Source organism: Symphodus melops (assembly GCF_947650265.1).
Source record: "Symphodus melops genome assembly, chromosome: 7".
NCBI classification, from domain to species: domain Eukaryota; kingdom Metazoa; phylum Chordata; class Actinopteri; order Labriformes; family Labridae; genus Symphodus; species Symphodus melops.
The window spans coordinates 9,718,557-9,741,752 of NC_136697.1; the positions used below are offsets into that span (position 1 = coordinate 9,718,557).

The following is a 23,196-nucleotide window of genomic DNA, read 5'->3' on the forward strand; positions in this document are numbered from 1 at the left end:
ATCAGGAAGCTCTAAATACTGGATGATTTGCTTTGTTTTAGTTTGCACTGGTGCCAGTGCTGCCCAAACCAATCTTGTGAAGACTTGACTTGGGTAGCCTAAATGGTGGAACCTTGATTCTTGATATAGTGTCAAAGCAATGTGCAGGTACTGCCTGTAATGACAAGATGAAGTAATGTGAAAATATACATAATTTAATCAGCTCTGGTAAGTTTTCAGTCTCAGTGCCTTTACCTTTGGATGATAGTTGACTGTGGCTGGTCTAATGACTGCCTATTTGGCAAATAAATATTGGTTAATTCATTTCACCAATAACTGTTGACTAGGTTATAACTGAAGATTGTGCCCTCAGATATGTGTGGCTACCACCCAAAGGCCTGTTGTCCCACAGCCCAGACCCCTCAGCATTAGACTCCCCAGCCTCGCAAGAGCCTGGCAGTGTTGATCATACTGTTTTAATGAGTTCAATGTCCTTGAGTAGCCACCAGGATCAACGAGAGAGAGAGAGAGAGAGAGAGAGAGAGAGAGAGAGAGAGAGAGAGAGATAGATAGATAGATAATGTATTGATCGTGAGGGAAATTCAATTCTATAGGGTTTACAGACTGACAAATGTTTTACCGTTAAGTATATTTAAGTTTTTTGTACAATGAGTCTAACCCTCTCTCCCCTAATCTTTCTCTGTCTTTTCAGGGATTGTTCTTGCAGACATTATAGAGAAGTATTTTGTATCTCCGACCCTGTTTCGAGTCATCAGACTGGCAAGGATAGGACGTGTACTTCGACTTATACGTGCAGCCAAAGGAATAAGGACTCTACTGTTTGCCTTAATGATGTCCATGCCAGCTCTGTTTAACATTGGCCTCCTTCTTTTCCTTGTCATGTTCATTTATGCTATATTTGGTATGGCAAACTTTGCCTATGTGAAAAAACAAGATGGGGTTGATGACATGTTTAACTTTGAGACCTTTGGGAATAGTATGATCTGTCTTTTTCAGATCAGCACCTCAGCAGGTTGGGACAACCTATTGAGTCCTATAATGTCCAACTCGCCCGAGGAGTGTGATGTTAACTTTGTCAATACTGGAACCATAACCCGGGGAAACTGTGGCAGCCCGTCCGTCGGAATTGCTTTCTTTGTCAGTTATATAATCATTTCTTTCCTCATAGTGGTAAATATGTACATAGCTATCATTCTGGAGAATTTTAGTGTAGCCACAGAGGAGAGTACAGAGCCACTAAGCGAGGACGATTTTGAAATGTTTTATGAGGTCTGGGAGAAGTTTGATGTTGAGGCCACACAGTTTATTGAGTTCTCCATGCTGTCAATCTTCGCTGACACTTTGTCCGAGCCTCTGCGCATCGCCAAGCCAAACAGAATCAAACTGATCTCCATGGATCTTCCTATGGTCAGTGGGGATCGAATCCACTGCCTGGACATCCTGTTTGCCTTTACAAAGAGAGTCCTTGGAGAGTCTGGCGAAATGGACGCTCTCAAGCAGCAAATGGAGGAGAAGTTCATGATGACCAACCCCTCCAAGATATCCCATGAACCCATCACATCAACACTACGGCGCAAACTGGAGGAGGTGTCTGCGATCATTATCCAGAGGTGTTACAGGAGGCATCTGGTGCGCCGGCAGATGAAGCATGCATCCTACCTCTACAGACAGATCAACTACGAGACTGTGGTGGATATGGAGATCGCTCCAGAAACAGAGGGCCTGATAGCCTCTTTGTTACAGCACTATAGACCTGTGGGGCCTGAGGCTGTAGGGACAACAGAGGACCCTCTAATGTCCTCACCACCATCTTATGACAGTGTAACGAGGGCAGCCAGTGACCAGCCTGAGGTTTTCAGAACAATACCCAGAGACTTTGAACTTGGAGATCCTGGTGAAAGTTATGAGGAAACTTTTCTTTGAGACTCATCTGTGTGCAGAATGTTTGTGTGGTTTTTGTCTGTTTTCTTTACTGCAAAGAACAACTCATGGTCAAAGAGATACATTTTTTTTCTTATTTTAGCACATTCTAAAATATTATACAATATTTTTTACAGACCTCAAAGCCTATGTTTAAATTTTAAATCCCAGAATTCAATTTTACAGTTTTAGGCTAGGTCATGTTTTGTCCATGAGGAGGGAATTTCTCTTGCTTTTCCTATAATCTTATAAATTAAAAATCAGTAGGTAGTTTATCATAGTAAGATTTGTGACATTATTTTGTTAGGAATATTTTTTAGAAGTCACAAGACTGTATGTACAACATACATAGGCCAATCAATTCACCACTTTAAGCTTTAATTTGTTTGCCAAGTAGCTTGCTAGCAGGCTAGCTAATTAGCTACTTTTGATTATTTTACAACAGTTGCTATAAGGTTAGCTTACATTCTGATCACCATAAAATTCAAATTTGTACCAATAGGATAAAATCTCATCAAGCAAGACCAAAGTATAAGGGGAGAAATATATTTTGACCAGCTAAACTAATAAAGCAGCTAGTGAAAATGTGTTTCGCTAAAAGCTTGGCAACATACTTGTAGAGTTTCAGAGTTGGTTAGATTATATTGTTAAAAAAAAGTATGTGGAACAAAAAATATTTATATTTAATATAAATATTAATGGCTGGGATTAAATTTTCCTGGTCCTTCTCAAAGCTGCCGTCTTCATGTCCATGAAAAGCAATCCCACTCCACCATTGTGCTGAGGCATGTTGACAGCTGTGTGGCTCTCTGGTGAGCCAACAAACTGAAGCTGTTATGTACAAGAAGGTTTAAAGACATGAACAGAGCACATTCCTACTAAACGTTTGTGAATTAGCTTCAATAGCGTGGCTAGCTCAGCTATACATGACTAATGTTAACTTGTTCTGGTTTTACTAATATGATAAACTGCAGCAAAGTCAAACTTTGTTAAGACATTTAATTTTTTTTAATTCTAACAATTTGAAAGTCAAGGAAAACAAATTGCCAAATGAAATATATAAAAAATGATAGACACAGTAAGGACTAGATTTACTAATAATCCCTTATTTATGTGCCTGATTTTGACCTCTGTATCTCTTTTGACCAGATGATTTGAAATGACTGATGTGGATTGGAAAAAGGATGAATGCACTGTGAGTACATTTTGTAGTTATCTTTGTAAAGAATATCGAGGCTGTGTAATGTACTTAAAGCTCATTTTTACCTATTTTTTTGTAATGTATTTATATTTGAAAGACAATATATGTGACTCACAGTCATAACAGGATATGATCAACAATATATAAATCAACTATGTCAGAGTTTTATATGAAAGAAAACCCTCAAGAATCGTCTGAATTGCATTTTGGTTGATCATTTCAAGGATTGTTTTATGAAAAGGTAATAAAACTCTTTTCCAGATAATGTGTTTGTTTTTTATTCTTAGTACAGTTCATGTTTGATTGAAATATTGTGACAAGATTTAGTGAGACTTTAAATCTTTAACACATTTTAATTACATGATTTCTAGAGTTAAAAAATGTTCTTTACTCAAAAGAAAAACAACAGCTAAATCCAAACTGCAGTGTATCTTTATTTTCACATGAGGAACCAGTTAGCTGATTTGACCTCATTACAAGGCAGAGCGCTGTTAAATCTCTCCATGTGTATAAAAAAAACAGGACAGATGTGCCCTTTAAAGCTTGAATTTGTTTATAATTCCTCCACAAATGCAGCACAATCACATAAAACCCATCAACAATGTGGCCATAATGAACTGTGCTGATAAAAATTTTTTATTATAGTATGTACGTGAGCAGAGAATCACAGAACCATCATGGGAAAACGTTACAATTATTTTTACACACACAAATAAAACCTAAGAAAGTGGATCATTCTCCCTTTATTTTTGCATTTGTGTTGCCCTTTTCATCCCTCAGAGCTGTTCTTCATGAAGACATCAGTGAGTTATATCACAGGAATGTTTTATTACTTTTAGGTTTCAGTGCCAAGCTCAAGTTAATAGTTGAGCGCTGCCACATTTTCAGTTTGGAAAAAAAAATCACCAAGGGTGCCAATTTGGATTTAGCCCCAAAGAGATTTCCTCTCTCTGGTTGTCGGGGTGGTCAAATCCAACTCTGACCAGCTGGGATAGAGGGATAATCTGTGTGTAAAAAAAAATCACTTGTTTTAATTACACACTCAAAGACACAAATGCACGCACTCTTTCTCTCTCTCTCTCTCTCTCTCTCTCTCTCTCTCTCTCTCTTTCTCTCTCTCTTGCTCTCTCTCTTGCTCTCTCTCTTTTTCGCTCTCTCTCTTTCACACACGTACATACAGTACACATGCGGACATACATGTATTAGCACTACTAGGCCCCCTCACCACACACACACACACACACACACACACACACACACACACACTGTCTACACACAATAGACAGATGCTTACTTAGAAATCATTTGGGTTTGTGCGTGAAGTGCCAGTGAAATGTGACTTGACTGAATGGGACTTGGTAATTGATCTGATTTTTAAGCGTTTGGACATGTGGCAGAGATTAAAGCTTCATCAGAGAGAGCAAATATTTTTTTGAAAGATTAAAAAGGCACTATGTCTAATTACAAAATGCATCCCCACTGTAAAACACTTCAATGTCAGCACAGTGCATTTCAAATTGCCTACATGTAAAAGACATTTGATGGATTGCATGTTTTATATGTGTCATTTAACATGGGGATAAAGGGCACAGTTTGTGTCGTCATCATCATCAATCACAGAGGTCAGGGTGAATGCATTCACATTTTTTACAAGAAAGTCTCAAAATGTTATAATCTCTGCACTGGATCGAATATGCTAACTTCTGAAAGCCAGTCATAATGGTTATTCCAACAATAGTGTTTATTTTAAATAGTGTTTTTTTGCGTTACATTATTTTGTCACATTACCTTATATTGTTTTATTTCATGAATTACTGGCGTTTGTTGCTGTGCTTTTTATGAAGCTAATTTCTGCAAAGATGTAAAGGCATAAAATGAAAAGGTTTTACTTCAGCACTCAATTCCTAAATACCTGTAGGTCATAATTAAGACAAGATCCTCAATGTAATATTTATCAACTGATTTGATCACACAGCTGGTTGAAATACTTCTGTTCATCCTGGAATTGTAAAACATGAATAGTGTTAATTAGGACTTGTGTTTTCCACTCTCAGTTTTTCATCATGTTGCTCTTCAATGACCCTAAGGGGATTGTGTCAGGGGGGCATATCCTTTCTGGTTTTAGAAGTCAAGCCAGAGTGCTTTAAACTTACTTCTGTCCAATGAGCAGTAAACCTTTTCGTGTGTTTATGTTCTCAATAACTCAGTGAAAGTGCTTCTCATACAGACATGATGTCCATTTTGTAAACTGTAGTCGCTCTGAGAGTAAGTTGATGCTTGTGTCCTGTTCACAAGGTGCTACCTCAGCAACCTCTCAACTTGAATGACTCAACATTTATGTCATTTTTCAGAGGTAAACCTTAAACACATTGTAAACCAATGCGTTGATTCGATTTGATACTTGAAAGGCCATAACCAAGGCGGACATTTCAAGAGAAGCTAGATCTCGTGAGACAAGGTCGGCCGACACCCGAGCTAGCTTACCTGTCCCAGCTGGGGAATTATGATGATGGTATTATGAGATGTATTTATTGAAGTTGGACTAAGTAGGACATCACTGAAGGCCTAGGTGTGAAATGCACGGCCCGCCACTGCACTTGACATTAACCAAGATTTCATTAAATATTCAGGTGATTAGGGAGACAAACATCAAACCCAACAGTTTGAAAAAATAACTGTGTTTTCTGGTGCTGATTTTGCTGAGTCAGTAGAGCAGGGAGCTCATGTGTGACTCATCAGCTGCAGGATCAACTCCGACTCTCTGCCCTTTGCTGCATGTGATCCCCAACTTACCCCTCTTCATGATCCCTGTCTCACTGCAGCTGTCCTGTCACTCACTAAACAAGTGACAGCAACAATGTATTACAATTGTAATGTTTTTTTTAATGATTGTGAAAGTATGAATTAAAAGGACTTTAAAGGACATCTAAATATCAAGAAAAAAGACGTTACTGAGGACATCCGGGTTAACTAAAGCCCTCTTCACCTTTCTGTCCTGTGCTGCGCTGCTAGGTTAGGATTCATGTCAACTTTGGAAAGTACTCCAATTCCAATGCAGAGGGGCTCTAATCCTCTCAGTGTAGTGGATTGTTGTTTGCTCTGAGCTGCTGTTTGTTTTTACAAACCAAGAACAAAAAGGCAAAGTGTCCACAAAACAAAAGTAGAGAGGAAATGGCCTTTTGGGGCACATGATGGACCTTCTGTCAGTGACTGTACTCTGTAGGGATTTAGTTGGTGTCGTGGTGGCTAACGCTGCCCAGATGGTGTGATGAGTCAATATCTAATTACTTTTTATGGTTCCTCATTTTCTGAGAAGTACTTATTGACGCTGCCTGTTAGCAAACCTTCACTGCCACCAGCAGGAGATCCATAAATCTGCAGCGAAGAATGACTGGATTTACTTCTCTCACACTTATGGAACAGGGTTAACTTATAAATGTGGTAAGAGGTAAAAGCATAAGTGAAAACAGAAAGGCCAGAAACTTGATGAACTCTAGAGTTTGGATCTTTATTATTATTATTATTATTATTTGATATTATTATTATCTTTTGGTAAACTGGAGAACATATGGTGGGGATTTAAGGGGTCAATATCAGCTTTTTAAATGGCGAGTAAGTTTATTTACTATAAGAACAGATTAGTCCATCTGCATAATTGATTTTAAATCAATAAAATGAAGAAATAGTGTAAGATAATGAGGAAGATTTATCAAACAAACGTAATAATAATAATAGTCATAGGATCAGTCGGAGACAGAACAACATCTGTTTGATGTGCTATGTATGTGCTATTATTATGTAATATCTATTTATGTGCTGTTTTCAAATAAATATTCTCAACTTCATTTAGCATCTACTTGAAAGCAGAAACACACTTTTTTTTTTAATACTCTGAAACAAGTTCAGTCTCGTTGTGATCATGCACCTGAAGATTTGTGGCTGTTTGAGTGTGCTCCTTTTTTTGCAGTTTGCACTCATGAACTATAAACCAAGATTAAATCCTGTAATCAAACTCAAATCTCATCATTCACTTAGCATATTGCAACGAATCTCATAAAACACTGTAAATCAGCAAATACACACCAAATACGTCATTGTCTGAATTGCAGTAATTTATTACTTTAACTGCCTTTTAACATCTGAATCATCAATCCTTTTCTTGGCTTTTATTCTTGTTGACCTCTTGCATTTTGTCCTTTATTTTTTTGACTTTTTTGGACCTTTCTATGTTTGGCTCGACTGTTTAATCTAATGCTTGCAAAAGTTTCCTAGGTATGTATTGAAAGTGCATCAACCGGCAGTGGAGGAATACGGATGCTGTTTTGGCTGCATTTGGAGCAGAAGCGGTTTGATGCAAATTCACGACAATAGGCCATTTCTGGAAATGTGTGGTTTTATTTCAGAGTTTTGAGTAATGTTTTATTTATTCCCTGTAGTATTTTTCCGTGTGTTTTTGTGTTTCCTCGTATCCTTCTACGTTGCCTTTATTATTGTTGCCTGTTTTATTTCTGCATTAATGTTTCTTCGTTCATGTTTCCTGAATTTTTAGTTGTGTTTCTGATCTTCATGTTTTCATGTTTCCTGTGTAGCTTTATGTGTTCCCTGCCTCTCTGGTTTCCCTCCTGTGTTGATTGTTTCCCTTGTGCGCTTTCATGTTTTATCGTCTTGTTTACTTTAATAATAATTAAATAATAATACATTTTATTTGGAAAGCACTTTACATTTTTAAAATCTCAAAGTACTACAGAGATTAAAAGGATAAAAGAGTAGTCTTTAGTGTGTTTCCCTGTGTCCTCCTATGTTGCTTTTAAGTTAATTTCCTGTTTTAAGTCTAGTATTTAGTGTTTCATTCGTGATTTGTCATAAATAACTTAATCAATATTTGTAACGGGATGTTGTCTGAGACATAGTAAGCCACCCTTTCATATTGGAATATATTTTCTTTGAATTGCCTTGTTGTTGAAATGTGCTGTGTAAATAAACTTACCTTACCTTGTTTCTTTATCCTGTGATACTTTTTTCAATGCTACTCTGCCTTATAACTGGAGCTGAAGAAGGACTAGAAATGTGGGGACGAAAGAGTGGAAATGACATGCTGCCAAATACAGAGGGCCTGAATCCAACCAGGGGAGAATACAGTGAGGACTCAGCTCTGCGTTGTGTTTTGAACACAAATTGTTTTATTGATGTTTGTTTTAAATCTTTAGTTGTGAAATTCTGTGGAGAATTTTTTTAAATACTTGTTTGTTGCTGCTGGTGAGAAAGTGTTGTTAGTGACTGCAAAGTAACAGGATGACTCAAAAACATGAGAAGAAGAATAGCTAAATAAAGCAAACTGATGACAAACATAAAATGAACAGAAACATTTACTGGCCTGTGGTTATAGATCAAAGTATGACTGGATAGTTAAAGAAAAGAGTACACTAAAAATGCGTGAAAATCATATGTTTGGTGAGTGGCTTGATCTGACAGTTGACAGAGAGTCAATGATGATGCCGATGATACACGGAGAAATGATTAGATCATGGATTTTTGATGCATGACTAATTGATCAGCAGCTCCTATTGTGATTTAAAAAGCGATTGCAGTAGAAAACGAAACTTTGATCATACTGTAGCACCCTGTGCTGCTCTGAAGACAGAAATGGGAAAGATAAGCTTGAAGATTTGACCACATATTTTGATTGAAATAAATAATAAAAATGACACTTTTAACAAAGTGTCTGCTGAATCAACATGGAGTTTCTCTTGGATGAATGGTAAAGAACAAAATAACCTTTTGAAACAAACTTAGATTAAAGACAGAGCTGCGGATTTATAAATCATACTCTAATTTGCAAGAAATGAAATCTAGAAATTCTGAACTGTTAGTAAACAGAGGGAGGGACAGGCCATTTTACTTCCCAAGTACCTGTTTTACTGACAAAGATGTGTCATATGTAATACAGAAAGGTAATGCAATCACTTCAAATGAATGTAGAGGGAAACACGTCTTTTTAAAAGGAGCTCTGTTCATGGGGACTGAATAAAAAATGAAAAAAAGGTCAAAAGGAACTTTGGGAAGAAAAGGTCCAGTCATTATAACCATGGATTATACTTGTCTGTATGAGGATCACAGACTGTAGGAACAGCTCTCCAACCTGGACACAAGCTAATAACCTTCATAAGTAGTATAAATATCAATCAGCAGGGGGCAGCAGTCAGACACTGGCTCATAGACCTGCACCAAAGAAGAAGAAACCACAGCTAGCTATTTGATGAGAAACTTTCCCATGCTTTACAGCTAGTCACTGCAGAATTAAGACAGATTTATTCAGGAAACGTTCATTTGTAGTTTCTCCTCTTAGTCCTCTTCGGTGGGGGGATAAAATGGGTAACATGTTTTATTTTATCTTTGACCATGTCAGTCAGGTTTGACGATGTTTGCTAATACTAACTTCCTCCCAGTCCTGTGAGCATGATCACATGTTACTATTGTTAAAGTTACTTTAAGTTATGAAGAAAAGAATTCAGTTTTACAGTTGAGACACTGTGCATCTCTTACAAAGCCCCCGTTTTACCAAAATGAATAATTCAATGATAACTTTTAATACAGTCATTATTGTGTGTTAAACACATAAACATATAGACACACTTAATAATAAAAAATATTACTGAATAAGGACAACATTTTTTTTAACATATAAAGGCCTATTTGTACAGCTTTGTTTGTCTTCACTCACCAGGAAGTACTTTAAATGCAGTCTCTACTCCTGTTGTCTGACCAGATGCGTTTGTTATTGCTCTCTGCTCATACTGGAAAAAAAATAAATAATTCATAATAATAATAAAATAACATTTTATATATATATATATATATATATGTATATTTTTTTTGGGTGGGGGGGGTGATTTTAAGGTGTGTTTGTGTGATCAGCTCTCTGAAGCAAGTGTGCTTTTTGCACACAGTTGACTGTATTTCTTTAATTGTCTTCAAGTCAGAACAATGTTTTCTGTCCGCTCCTCTCTGCAGACGGTCCTCTGCCTCTCTCCTCTCTGAGGCTGCTCGCTCCCCCTCTGCGGCTGATGTCGGCTGTGATGTGGAAGGTCGTTCATCTGAGGAGCATAAAGCATTACAGGAAAGTGGAGGAGTTTGTATCCATGGTAACTGAAGCCATCCCTGACCTACTGACAGACAAACAGATGAGGCTACTCACACTGGGCCTAAGAGCGAAGGTGAGAGATTCACATGGTGTCTTCATACCTCTGTCTTGTGTGTATTGCACCTTTTTATTTTTCAATTGCTGTGATGTCAGAATGACTTTATTCTAAGTGTAATTGAGTTAAAACTTAAATTGTGATGAAGTTCAAATCTTAACTTTATTTAGATATAGATGAAAGGCTTGTTTTCTCATTATCTTTAACGTCCAGTCATTTGAAATTTGAAGTCGTTAACCTTTTACATTTGAGTTATTAAAGGGAAGCATTTAGTAACACATTTATAGATTTGACACCCTCCAAATAAAACAGTGTCATAGTACAAACCCTTAATATCAGGAAGTTTTTCTTGTACTTTCCAACCATTGTATTTCACCCTGAAGGCATGGTGTGTTTGTTTGTTTGTTTTTTTGTCTGTGACTCTTTCTGTATGTTTCTTCCAGGTGACACTACAGATGTTAAGTTCTGAACAACCAGAGGATCTCACTGCTCTTCAAACACACTTGAAGATCCTGCTATCATCCAGCTCAAAACAGGTGTGAGAGTATATTTCCACTTATGGTATTATATTATGTAGTAGTAGTATTTGAGATGTTTTCACAGATTTCAAAGATAAATACACTTGTATTAAAATCGGCTCAAATCATTACAAAGGTTATCTCAGGACACTTTACAGAAAGAGCAGCTCTACAACTCTTGTTGTTATGATATAAATCTTTCTGATATTTGACAGGTTCAAAGAGATGAAGCTGTCGAGGAGAACTTTGTCAGACTTGTTCAAAGACTCTTGGAAGACCCGAAAGAAAGACAACATTTTCTTAAGGTGCTTCTGCATCATTATTATTTTTGACTTTTTTTTTTTTTTTTTAATCCAGACTATAAGTTAACTTTTTATTTTGACAGAATGTGTTTCCTGTGGAGTACGGGCCTGACTTTGATTCAGCTTTAGAGACTCTGCTTTGTGAGTTCATCACCAGACTGGAAAAAGTGCTGCACATACCAGACTTTAAGCAGGTCAAAACACCTTCTGATATTAAACTGAAGTTTGTATACTTGCAGTCTGTCATGTAATAGTTTTGCTTGTTTGATCAAGACTGCAGTGTGGATCGGTGACAAGCCCTCTGTGCTGGAGGAGTGTATGCATTGTGTGTCCAGAGACGATGACCTCAGAGTGCTGCTCAGAGGCAAGGCCTGCCGTAGTGAAGTGGCCAACAAGCATGCCAGCAGTAAGTTTGTCCAGAATTACAGCCAGGCGCCAAATGAATAAACCATGTATTCATAAGGAAGTGTACTAAAGCCACTTTCAAACAGAAGTGCATTTCTGTACACATCCATCATCAAGGATGCTTCAGCTGTGTCAGTGAGAAGAAGTTTCTTCATCTGAATTGATGTAGTCTTCAAAAGATGAATTCAGTGCCAGCTATTATTATGTACTGCACTAACAAAGAACACCAAAAAGATATTGATTTAGGAGAGTTTATTGTAATGTGCATGGCAGAGATTGAAATGTGTACGAAGATGTGAAGACGGCTGAGCTTAGTTACAGCACTTTTGAAAAACATAAACACGACTTCCATTAAAAACCCAACACAAAGTCGGAACATTAAAAAGAGTTCATGGCTGATGAAACGTGTCTGTTCGATTTTGTTCAGGGTGGAGTATGGCAGTGTCTAGAAGTTGGGGTCATATGTGATCATGACATGATGAGTCAGAGTACTTTTCAAGCAAAAATCCCAAAACATTTTAGTTCCAGCCTGGCATGTGAAAATGTTTTTTTTTTCTTTCTATATACCACTAAAACTTGATCTGAAAGCGTTTCAAGGGAAAGAGAAAAAAGAAATCAGTAGCTCAGTTTGGTGGGACTTGGGTTTGCAACAGCAGGGTCGTCGGTTCAGTCCGATCCCAGCTGTCATTGGTTGAGAGGTGAGGTACATCCTGGACTGTTATTCAGTCTTATTTGACTGAATACTGTATAATTTTAAATAATTGTTGAGGGTTGCCATGATGCAGGTTGTTTATTAGAGAATAAACATGATTTTCGATTGTCTTACTTGTTTATTTGTTTTGTTTACAGATCCCTCTCACTCAGAGCAGCAGCTCTTCTCATCATTATCTCGTCCTCCTTCACCTCAAAAGACCACTGCCAAAGATACAGAATCTAACACGGAGACAAAAACCCAAAGACAACCCGAGACCGGTCCTCTCCAGGAGACAGCAGACACAGTGGTGCAGGAATTGAGGTTTCTATTTGAAGGGGAAGCAAACAGTATGGACAGCAACATTGCCCAACAAATAACGGGAGGTCTTCTCAGTGATCCTAAAGGTTTCATGGTGGAGAAAAACAATGGCATATCTTCAGCCCCTTGCCAAGCTCCCTCGACATCTTGTCAAAGTCCTGGGTTGTCTGACTCCCTTATACGCTGTCCACGTAAGAGAGTCGCTAACAAATGTCCTCATTGTGGAAAGTGCTTCATTTACCGCTATAAACTCCTGGAGCATCAGCGGCTGCACACTGGCGAGAACCCTTACAAGTGCTCTCAGTGTGGAAAGGCCTTCAGGAGGACATCTGACATGTCGACTCACAGGCGGACTCAGTGCACAAACGCAGCTTACGTCTGCATCAAGTGTGGGGAAAGCTTTCAAACAGTACAGGAGAAATTCAGGCACAGATGTGGTCAAAGTGTGCAGAGTTCGACTGTTCCCAGTGCGGGAGAAGCTGTAAAAAAAAAGCACCCGCTGGGTAAACATAAAGTGACCCGCACAAAGATTCGGACCTACACATGCAAACAGTGCGGGAGGGTTTACCCCAGCATGAGTGAGCTGCGAATCCATCAGAAGATCCATGTAACTGTGCCGTCCCATAAGTGTGGGCAGTGTGGGAAGTTTTACAGCTCTGTGGCCACTTTGACAGAACATCAGGTGCGTCACCAGGAAAAGAAAACACAGATGTGTGTGTACTGCGGCAAGGCTTTCAAGACCAAAGCTGACCTGAAACTGCACACGCGCAGACACACGGGCGAGAAGCCGTTTGAGTGCAAATACTGTGGGAAACGTTTCACTGTGTCAGGAGGCCTCACTGTACACATAAGGACTCACACTGGAGAAAAGCCATTTCTGTGCTCTGACTGTGGCAAGTCTTATGTTTCAGCAGGAGAGCTGCAGAGGCACAGGCGCACCCACACAGGAGAGAGGCCGTACAAGTGCATCGTATGTGGACATGGATTCTCCATGCCAGGACAACTGAAGACTCACATGCAAGTTCACACCGGCGAACGCCCTCATGTCTGCTTAGAATGTGGAAAGAGTTTTTCACGCGGTAACTTGTTGAAAAATCATCAAATGCATCACGCAGGGGTTCGACCGTACACTTGTCACCTGTGTGCAAAGACTTACACATGCACAAATCACCTGAAGAGACACTTGAAAACCCACAGTGTAGTTTGAAAGCAGAGTCAACAATGATCCTGGCAGCTGGTAGTTTTGACTTTATGCACTGTGCCACACACTTGATCTCTTTTGTATGGAAACGCACAAATCTGTGTTCTGTGTCGATGTTAGTTTGTTTTGTCAGAGAATGTAATGCATACGTTGAAAAGTGACAAATTAATCAGTGTACAATAAATCTTAACTAGTCTATGGAAGAACCTGATATGTTTGTTCTTGACAGAAGCAAAAGTAAACTAAGTCTACCCTCAGGACCCACCACCAACTCCTTGGTGATAAATCACGACCCAAATTGAATTTTTTTTTTTCAGTGAATTAGAGATTTCATCAAAGTGGAGGTTTGGACCACGACGGTCCAAAACATGATAGGACACAATTACAGAATAAAACAAGCATGTTTTAAAAGCAGTCCACACATTTACAGCCCACTGAAAATGACTCTGTGGTCCACTTTTGGGTCCTGATCCAACTGTTGAACCACAACAGTTTAAACCATCTTCAAACACCCTGCAATGGTTTTTGTTCAATTTCAGTTTGGAGAATTTTTAGACATGGTACATTTTGACTTGGACAAAGAAAAGAGAAACATATGTGTTGTTTAAATATAAACTCATTTTTTCAAACCACTTTAAACAAACCAAATAAACTGTTTGACATGAGGAGATGAGATGAGTAACTACGGAGAAGTTGTTTAAAGTTTTCACCTCGCTTGGTGTTTAATTGACAGCGCGGAGGGGCGGTGTTTCTCATTTTCACATTAAAGTTAATTTGAATCGTCCTCTCCGGGCTGTGCTGTGACTGAAAACGAGCCCCTCTTCCGTGGACTAACACCGAGCGGGCCAGAATGAACAGCGTGTTTCAGGAAGAAGTTGGCGCCTGAGGCCCCCTGTACAACTAGCTAGCACGCTAACACAAACTATGAAGGCTAGTCCACTGTATTGAACTTTCCTCTAGTCCTTATTATAAGAAATCTACAATGAACGACATGGGTATGTATTAGCTTGCCATAGTCGGCAAACGTTGTAATTTTCGGCCATTTACGCGGTTAATGAAAAAGCTCAAACTATGGTTTGTCCGGAGCAGAACAGGCCTCGACTAATCCCTGGAACAAGAACTGTTCTTCCCCAAAATGAGCCGGTTAAACCAGGCAACATCAGCGCCACTTTGGCTAACCAGCTAACGTCACACCAAAGCCGAGGACGTTTTGATAATATATCATACGGCAGTATGCATATGTTTAATACTTAAATCTGTTTTTATTTTAGTCACTGCGACTTACGATATGCTAACTGTTAGCCGCTTACGGTGCTAACTGTCACCGTTAAATCAGTTAATCTGCCGATCTCCGCTTTAATTTATAATCTGTCATCACAGTCTGTCTAACAACACGGAGAGATTATTTAAACATTTATTAAGTTTATCGGTCATCAGGCTTTAACATTCAATGGGTGGAGTACACACACGGCTAGTGAAATACATATTAACGCACTAATACATGACCGTGCTGCGTTCAGGGGCTTACGTTAATGTGAAGGGATTACCGTGCTGCGTTCAGGGACTTAAGTTTACATGAAGACATGACCGTGTTGCGTTGAGGGACTTAAGTTAACATGAAGGGGATTTCTGAAAGGTGTGGCATGATTGAAAAGTTAACGAAATTCTGAAAACATTTAATGTGTTTGTAAACATGAACATATTCAACTTGTAAACTCTGCGTCTCATTTAAAAAGACCCCCAGTCATCTTCATTTGTTTGACTCGGTCTACTCTCTCTGTGAAGAGTTCAGTGTCCCCCTGTCCTCCCTGGCCCTCCTGGTCCCTCCACTCCGCCTGATGTCAGCCGTCATGTGGGAGGTGGTCCGCCAGAGGAACATAAAGCACTACGGGAAGCTGGAGGAGTTTGTCTCCATGGTAACGGATGCAGTTCCTGAACTGATGAGCAAAAGAGAAGGGAGACTGCTCTCATTGGGCCTGAGGGCAAGGGTAAGGTTTTCTTTTTATTCCACAAATGTGTTAACTGCAATGTCTTAGTATCAGTTCAAGGTGAAGTAGAAAATATGACGTTTTTAAGACTTTAATGCAAATGAACCTTGTCTGATAAAGCAACTGTTGAAGTAACGACGATAAGCATGCTGAACAGACATTGTCAGAGATGGTTGTAACATGATACATTTAACTATAAAAAAGATAAGTCAATACTGTAATAATGTAAAATAGTTTACAAAGAAGTATAGAAGATGAATATTTAAATTATGAAATGATCGTAATTTAAATACTAAATTAATTTCCCCGTAGACGACTCTTGAACTGCTGCGTTCTGAACACCCTGAAGATCTTAAAGCTGTTGAGACGCACCTCAACAGAATCCGAACTTCTAGCATTGAAGAGGTGAGAGCTGTTTTGTACCTTTTTATATGATGATTCACTCGAGCCTCTGTAGGCCCAAAAAGAAAACAGAAATATGCTGTATGCACACAAGTCCTCATGTCCGCACACAAGTTTCTTTGTTTACCCTTTACACTTCAGGGGCTCCTGTGAATCCAATAACATTGATCTGATAGAAATGTTAGACATCATGTTTTAAGCGTTGGTTGGCTTTAACAAATTATTTGAAAAAGACATGGAGTCAGACTATGGGACTGCGGTCTGTGGGTTTTCACTCATTAATGACATTTTATGCACAAAACATTTTTGATTAAAGGTGTTTAGAATAGTTTGATTTATCAGTAGTAAAACGTAAAGTGGTTTGCAGCAAAAACGGCTAGTTGAATTTTTGAACGTTTGTATTTGTTTCATGTGACTGAACCTCGTATCTCAGACAAACGATCCTGTGATTGAAGCCCCGGAGGCGAACTTCATGAAGCTGGTCCAAGGCCTTATTGAAGACACCGACGGCAGAGAACACTTTCTGAAGGTGAAGATGAAGAGGACTTTTATTTACTGACAGTTGGACTGAACCAAATGTGAACGTGTGAGTGTATCTGAACATGTGAACAAAGTGATGAGGGTTTTTTTAATTCTTCTCTCCGACAGAACGTTTTTCCAGTGGAGTATGGTCCCGACTTTGACACAGCTCTGGAGACTTTGGTTAGTGAGTTCTTCACTCGACTGGAGGAGCTGCTGCCGATTCCAGACTTCAAACAGGTGCGAGAGGATTTCTTTGGGCGCATTCACAAGAGGCAAAGTCATGAGACCAGCACAGAGAGCAGGACTGCATTTACTGATTTGTGGCTTATTTGGAGTCATTTAGTTCAGATACTGTTATAAAGGAGGCAGGGAAAGATCAAAGTTCATGTTCACGATGTGTGCCAGCGTTCGTGCATGAGTAACTGTACCGTGAAACAGCAGAACAGGATCTCTTCTAAAGTCCCGTCTTTATGCTTCTCTGATGTAGACGGCGTCCTGGATCAGTTCTTCCCCTGCTGTCCTCGAGGAGTACATGCAGTGTGTGTCAAACGGAGAGGACCTCAAATTTCTTCTCCAGAGCAAACAGTGTCATGGGAAGCTGGCCAAGAGTAGCGTCGGTTTGTACACAACTTTTGACATGAATACAAACAACACCATTAGCACTTTCAATAAACGACGATACGATACTTAAAAGTGGGACATGATATCTCAAACACAACCTGTCACTATTATATCAAGTCACAGACAATAACCACAACATGACAGTGATCATACTTGTTCATCTTTCTGAATCAAGTCTATGTATTGTCAAACTATGACTCAGATGTGTACTATATGGTGGTTATAGGATTCTGAACGCTGACATGTAAAGGCCAAACGAGAGATAAGAGAACAAACTGTGATTTCTGCAGGAAATCAGTTTCATGCTTGTGTTAGAATAGCACCACCTCTATCAAATCAATTAGATTCAGTTCAGAGTATATAGTAACGTCGCTCATCTGCCCCTTGTTAGTTTGACTACTTTTTTCATCGTGGTCATTCTCTCCTCATTTTATCCCTTCAGCTCCTTTCCCATCAGATGACCTGCTCATCCCCTCCCTGTGTCTGCCTCCGTCACTGGAAGTGGCCATCGCCTCCCACCCGAGTGCTTGTGACGATGAAAACAACGACGTCCCGCAGATCGTCATGTTCGACGAGGAGCTGTCCACAAATCCTTCCACGTCCGCCGACTTTCCCGAATCTCCGAAAAGGACCGACATGCCGTCCTCTCCTCGCAGGAGGCAGACGTCGGGGCTGCATAAATGCACGGAGTGCGACAAATGCTTCAAGCATCACTCGGTCCTCATCGAGCACCAGAGAGTCCACAGCGGGCTGCAGCCGTACAACTGCTCAGAGTGCGGGAGGGCGTTCAGAACCGCCACTCTGCTGGCCGGTCACAGGCTGCGGAAATGCAAAAACGCTGCGTATTTGTGCATCAAATGTGGGAACAGTTTTCCATCCTCACTGGACAAATTCCGACACCACTGTCCAAAGAGAGGCCGAAACTACGACTGTGGTCACTGCGGGAAGAGTTTTCAAAAGTCCAGCAGCTTAAAGGAACATCTGCTGACTCACGTCCAGAGCCGGCTTTTCAAGTGCAGCCACTGTGGGGTGGGTTTCTCAGGAATAGGCGACCTGAAGTATCACCAGCAGGTGGATCATGATAAACCTTATCAGTGTAAGCAGTGTGGGAAGAGCTTCATCTCGTCAAAGTGTCTGTCCAAACACGAGCAGAGGCACGAAGAGCTGGGTGACGTGGAGCGCGCTAAATTAATGAGCGGAGGGAAACACAGGAAGAGCGGCTCCGCTCATCGGACTTCCTCCTCGTCTTTGTCCTCCAGGAAAACATCCTTGAAAGCCGCCTACCCGCGAGGACGCGTCACACACAACTGCCCGCTGTGTGGGAGGAGCTTCAAGTACCGCTTTGAATTTCTGGAGCACCAAAGGTTCCACACGGCGGTGAAGCCTTACAAATGTTCTCAGTGCGGAAAAGCCTTCCGGACAGAAGCCCACCTGTCCGGCCACAGGAAGAGGAAGTGTAAAAATGCCTCCCACGTCTGCACGAAGTGCGGCTGTCAGTTCAGGTCTCTGCATGAGCGCGTCAGACACCAGTGCGTCCAGCTGCTGACGAAGTACGAGTGTTCTCACTGTGGGAAGACGTTTAAGATGGCTCACCTGCTGAGGAACCATCAGATGAGTGATCACCAGCTGCCCTACAGCCCCAACCACCGCTTCAGGTGCAGATACTGCGACGAGACGTTTCCCGGCATCAGCGAGCTCAAGTACCATCAGAGAGTAGATCACGAGAAACCGTATCAGTGTCAGGAGTGTGGCAAGTGTTTCCTGTCTGAAAAGTGCCTCAACAACCACGAGCTGCGGCACAACGATGACCGGCCGGAGAGCTGCCTGGTGTGCGGCCGCGGCTTCAGAAACCGCTACGACCTAAAGCAGCACATGCGCACTCACACAGGAGAGCGGCCGTACCAGTGCACCCACTGCTCCCAGTGTTTCTCCACAGCAGGAGGCTTAAGGAGCCACACCCGGGTGCACACCGGGGAGAAGCCGCACGTTTGTCCCGACTGCGGGAAAGCTTTCTCTCAGATGGGCGCCATGCGCACCCATAGACTCACGCACACGGGGGAGAGGCCGTTTAAGTGCACGGTGTGCGGGAAAGGTTTCACAATGGCGCACAAGGTGACGGTTCACATGCGCGTGCACACGGGAGAGCGGCCGTACGTGTGCTCGCAGTGCGGGAAAGCCTTCTCAGATGGAAGCGTGCTGAAGCAGCACATGCTGAACCACTCGGGGGTCAGACCGTACCACTGCCAGATCTGCCCCAAGACCTACACGTGTCTGAACCACCTGAGGAGGCACCTGAAGAGCCACTCCAACATGAACTGAGTCGGGCTCCAAGTCGTACTGGAGCAACGCCTTCGATTGACAGTTTACACTCAGAGAGACAATGCACTAGAAAGTAACAATGGACCAGCTGAACTAAGCAATACATAAAGGTTTATCTCCTCTCGTCTGTAAAGTCAGTTTGGTCACATCAGCCACACTAAAGGCCGACGTAAACGTTTATATGAAGGGTTTGTCGTTTCAGGAGAAAGCACTTTTTGTCTCTGGTGACGTTTTAATGGTAAGAATTAAACCGGTCGTCGTCTGTCGATTTAGAGATGAAGCGTGAACAAAGCGTCGTTGCAGATGTTCTTTGTGTCTGATAGGCACAGGTTCGTGCAGCTGCGAACATCTGGCACTTTCGACAAAGTTCGAGGCCCTGAAGACCGTCAGGCTTTTCTGCTGCTTTAGTGTTTTTGACCTTCTCTGGTGGTGAAAACAAGATATTTGAAAACGACACTGTCGTGACAAAGTTCTCTTCAAGTAGACGGTCGTGGACAAGGATGCATTTAAAAGTACTCTGAATCATTGATAATGTGTCAGAGAGTGCATATAGCTGAACAAATGCAACAGACTGAGAACATGTGGTGTCTGGCACACAGTGCATCCTGGTACATGTAGTCAGTCCTGGCATGGCTCTAGAAGAACTCTGCTTTCTCGTGAAACGTTACACAATGCGGAGACAATTATAACTTCATTGGCTTTATAAAGCATCGCCACTGATGGACGTCCAGATAAAACACATTTCCCTTTCAAGCTGAAACCACAAAGACTGGACGTTTCACTTACAGTAGCACAGTGAGTGGAAGCAGATGAAGCATGCTCAGATTCTGCTTTAAAATTCAAACGGGCATATAAAAAGTGCAAAACTAGTTTTTTAAAAACTTCTTCAACACCAACATCTGAGGTGAAGAGCTGCTAATCAATCATCTTGTTGCTCCAAAGAGCGAGGTTGTGTTAAATGTGTCTATTCCAGATGCTGAGCATGTTAGTTGTCGGTTTTAGCTTCATATTTAATAAACAGATGTTTTCAACCTTCCCATAAAAATCGTCACGTATGAAAAGTGTCGACCTGTTCCTTTAACATCAGCACAAACAAACGCTATGTTTTTCTTTAATTGCCTTCCAGGCTTTTCCCTGAGCTTTGATCTGTTTGTTTTTTGTTTTTTTTTTTCTCACTGTAGCCTCTTGTGCATGAAACGTGTGGAAGATGTTCTGGATAGTATTTTGTTGGGAAACTAAGTGTTCAGGAATCGTACCTTTTTGGTGAAATTCTATTTTTTGGAAAGGCTTCAAAAGTTCTCGAAGTGAAAGTGTTGACTGTAAATACGCAGCAAGACAATTATTGTAAGAGTGCAAAGATTTAATGATGGTACCGTTTATTTCAACGTGGCTTAACTTTATTGTTTTTGGCCTTTTTCTGTGCCACCGTGGTTTACAAAATCTGTGAATCTCCAATTAAAAAGACTTTGGTTATATCTGCTGCGTATGGACTTCTTCTTCTTCCAGAGGGAAACCTCTCCGAGACATCAGAGTAGGAGAGGGTTTCACTAGATGGCAGAAGAACATCATTGCCCTTCTTTCTATCTTGATCCGGCAGTTTCAGCTTTTAGACATGGATGCTAAATTAACAGAAAAGTTGGGGGAGGGGGGGGTTCTGCTAACTTGAGACTTTTTTAAAGATGTTTGAGGAGACGGAGATTGATGGGGCACTAATGCAGCAGAAGATATTGCGCCTCATTTCCTGTCATTAAGTCTTTTTGGTGTGGTTCACATCGTGATTGGACTGTAATTTCCTGATGTTGTGACTGGCGCCTTGTGGTATCTGAAGTGATTGAACTCGTGATGAGGGGGAAAAAATGCACTATTTAGTTTGTGTGTTGCCTCTAAGTTTGTTCTAGACCGCCATCATTTCCAGTACCATGTTTCTAACTCGTACCTCGGGCAGATTAATTTTTAAGTCGTATCATAAAAGGTGCATTGTTAATAGTCTCTTCCATCTCTATGTTTTTTCCCTGAAAAAAGAAAAGCTGTTTTTCCCCCCCTCCCTTTCACCATATTCCATCTCATCCTGGCCACTTTTGAAAAGTGCCATCTGAGTCATGTTCTCTCAAACAGACCCCACATTTCTGCCGTTCACTATGCCTTGGGTTCAACCTCAAGGATGAAATGTGGTGGTGTGTTAAATGTCTCAAGATGTTACAAACCCACAAACTGTAAAATGTTGTCATGCTTGAGACTCTAGATGTTCTCTGTTTCTTCTTCCTCTCTGACTCAGAAATGCTGCTAATCGTCTCCACTGAACTTCTGGGTTCTGTGGAAACTCTGCTGCACCCCCTCTGCCAACGCTCATTATGCTGAACCTCTCAGCTTCAGGAAGCATGCCTGTCTTTGCATGGCTTTTTTCTCTTGATGTAATGCAGCCTTATGTCGGTCTTCTGAGGACATAACCTGGTTTTGTGTCCTCAGGGGGAAACAATGACTTCTCTGGTCTCATTCCCACCTGCCATAGTAAAAAAACACCAAAGGGGGTCTGCCTTTGAACCCAGTCACCCTAGAAATGCTGAAAATTGAAAACACTCCCAACTTCTTGGTTAACAACTTTAATGCAATCCCAATGCAAGGTATTGAGACATTCCCAAATGTATGCACCACAGTATAAACGCCCCTAACAATTGCAAGAAACCCAACAGATTTACTATGAGAGCTCGCTAATAAACACTGATCACTAACAGATGCTTCCTTCTTTCTCTCTTTTCCTTCCTTCTTTCCCTCCCTTCCTGCCTCTTCACACAGCTTTCTCTCCCTGAAACAGTGATCTCAGTCAGTGGAAACTCTGAGTCCAGGTGCAGTCCAACAGTTTGAGCACAAACACAGAAACATACATGTAGGCTGTTTCCACGGCAACCGTGCGACATCCACCCCCATCAACACCTTGCCAAATTAGCTCTCCACGCCCACACCTCTTTGCCTCCTTCCATGGAAATGTACCCCAAGTTTTCCAAATTCGCTTCCAGGATTTACGCACAATGAACGCGAGATGGCACTGTGCCTCTTTGAGCGTATGAAGAAAAAATGAGGAAAGATTATAACCCCTCCCTCGACTTACTTTTATGTTCAGGGTCAGGTCTGGACGCCAAAGTGAACCAGATGTTGTAAAACTCCACCCACCTCCATCTTCCACTGAAATTCGACAGAAAGATAATAGAAAATGTTTCCAAGATATGCGTCAGCTGCTTTTCATTAAGTTTGCTTAAATTACTACAGTGTGCATCTATTCATGACTACATTTATTAAGTTTCCTCATTACTTTTGTTACCCAGGGCCCCTTGCATCTATTAATTAATGCCTCGTATATCTCATTATACAAATTCTGAAACAATTTAAATTATAAACAACAGTAATGTCTGCACGCACTTCTTTCCTGTAGATAAACAACTCAGCGCACATTGCAGCCTCCTCCACAATCAGCAGGTTGATTGTTTATTCCTGCTCGTCTCTCTCCATGTGGACCCTTTTAAGGAAGCACATGCTACATATCTTTGATTTTGTGTAAACTCTTAGCCCGGCCGTGCGCGTTCCTGTCGATTCC

At 40.9% G+C, this 23,196-nt stretch overlaps 3 protein-coding genes across 5 annotated transcripts in view; all 3 read left to right on the forward strand.

Annotated features, from left to right (window-relative positions):
- Nucleotides 1-3,386, forward strand: part of LOC306827441 (sodium channel protein type 5 subunit alpha-like) — a 44,735-nt gene extending 41,349 nt beyond the window's left edge. For both annotated transcript variants that reach the window (XM_079349261.1, XM_079349262.1), the window contains one exon: nt 692-3,386. In XM_079349261.1, coding sequence (XP_079205387.1) covers nt 692-1,923 — 1,232 coding nt within the window. In that variant the 3' untranslated portion in view covers nt 1,924-3,386. The remainder of the gene's footprint in view (nt 1-691) is intronic.
- A 5,945-nt stretch (nt 3,387-9,331) lies between these two features.
- LOC306827130 (uncharacterized protein) lies at nt 9,332-13,961 on the forward strand. Its single transcript, XM_079348798.1, has 7 exons — nt 9,332-9,493; nt 10,133-10,335; nt 10,761-10,853; nt 11,051-11,140; nt 11,221-11,331; nt 11,411-11,543; nt 12,392-13,961. The coding sequence occupies exons 1-7, from the start codon at nt 9,490-9,492 to the stop codon at nt 13,759-13,761; spliced, it is 2,004 nt and encodes a 667-aa protein (XP_079204924.1). The 5' UTR covers nt 9,332-9,489; the 3' UTR covers nt 13,762-13,961.
- Nucleotides 13,962-14,458: 497 nt separating this feature from the next.
- LOC306826517 (uncharacterized protein) lies at nt 14,459-21,082 on the forward strand. Of its 2 annotated transcripts, none has more exons than XM_079347881.1 (7): nt 14,459-14,750; nt 15,541-15,743; nt 16,056-16,148; nt 16,579-16,674; nt 16,794-16,904; nt 17,155-17,284; nt 17,731-21,082. In XM_079347881.1, the coding sequence occupies exons 1-7, from the start codon at nt 14,738-14,740 to the stop codon at nt 19,605-19,607; spliced, it is 2,523 nt and encodes an 840-aa protein (XP_079204007.1). In that variant the 5' UTR covers nt 14,459-14,737; the 3' UTR covers nt 19,608-21,082. The 2 variants fall into 2 exon arrangements, with proteins under 2 accessions (XP_079204007.1, XP_079204006.1); XM_079347880.1 differs by lacking the exon at nt 14,459-14,750 and adding an exon at nt 14,779-14,986.
- Nucleotides 21,083-23,196: the final 2,114 nt, after the last annotated feature.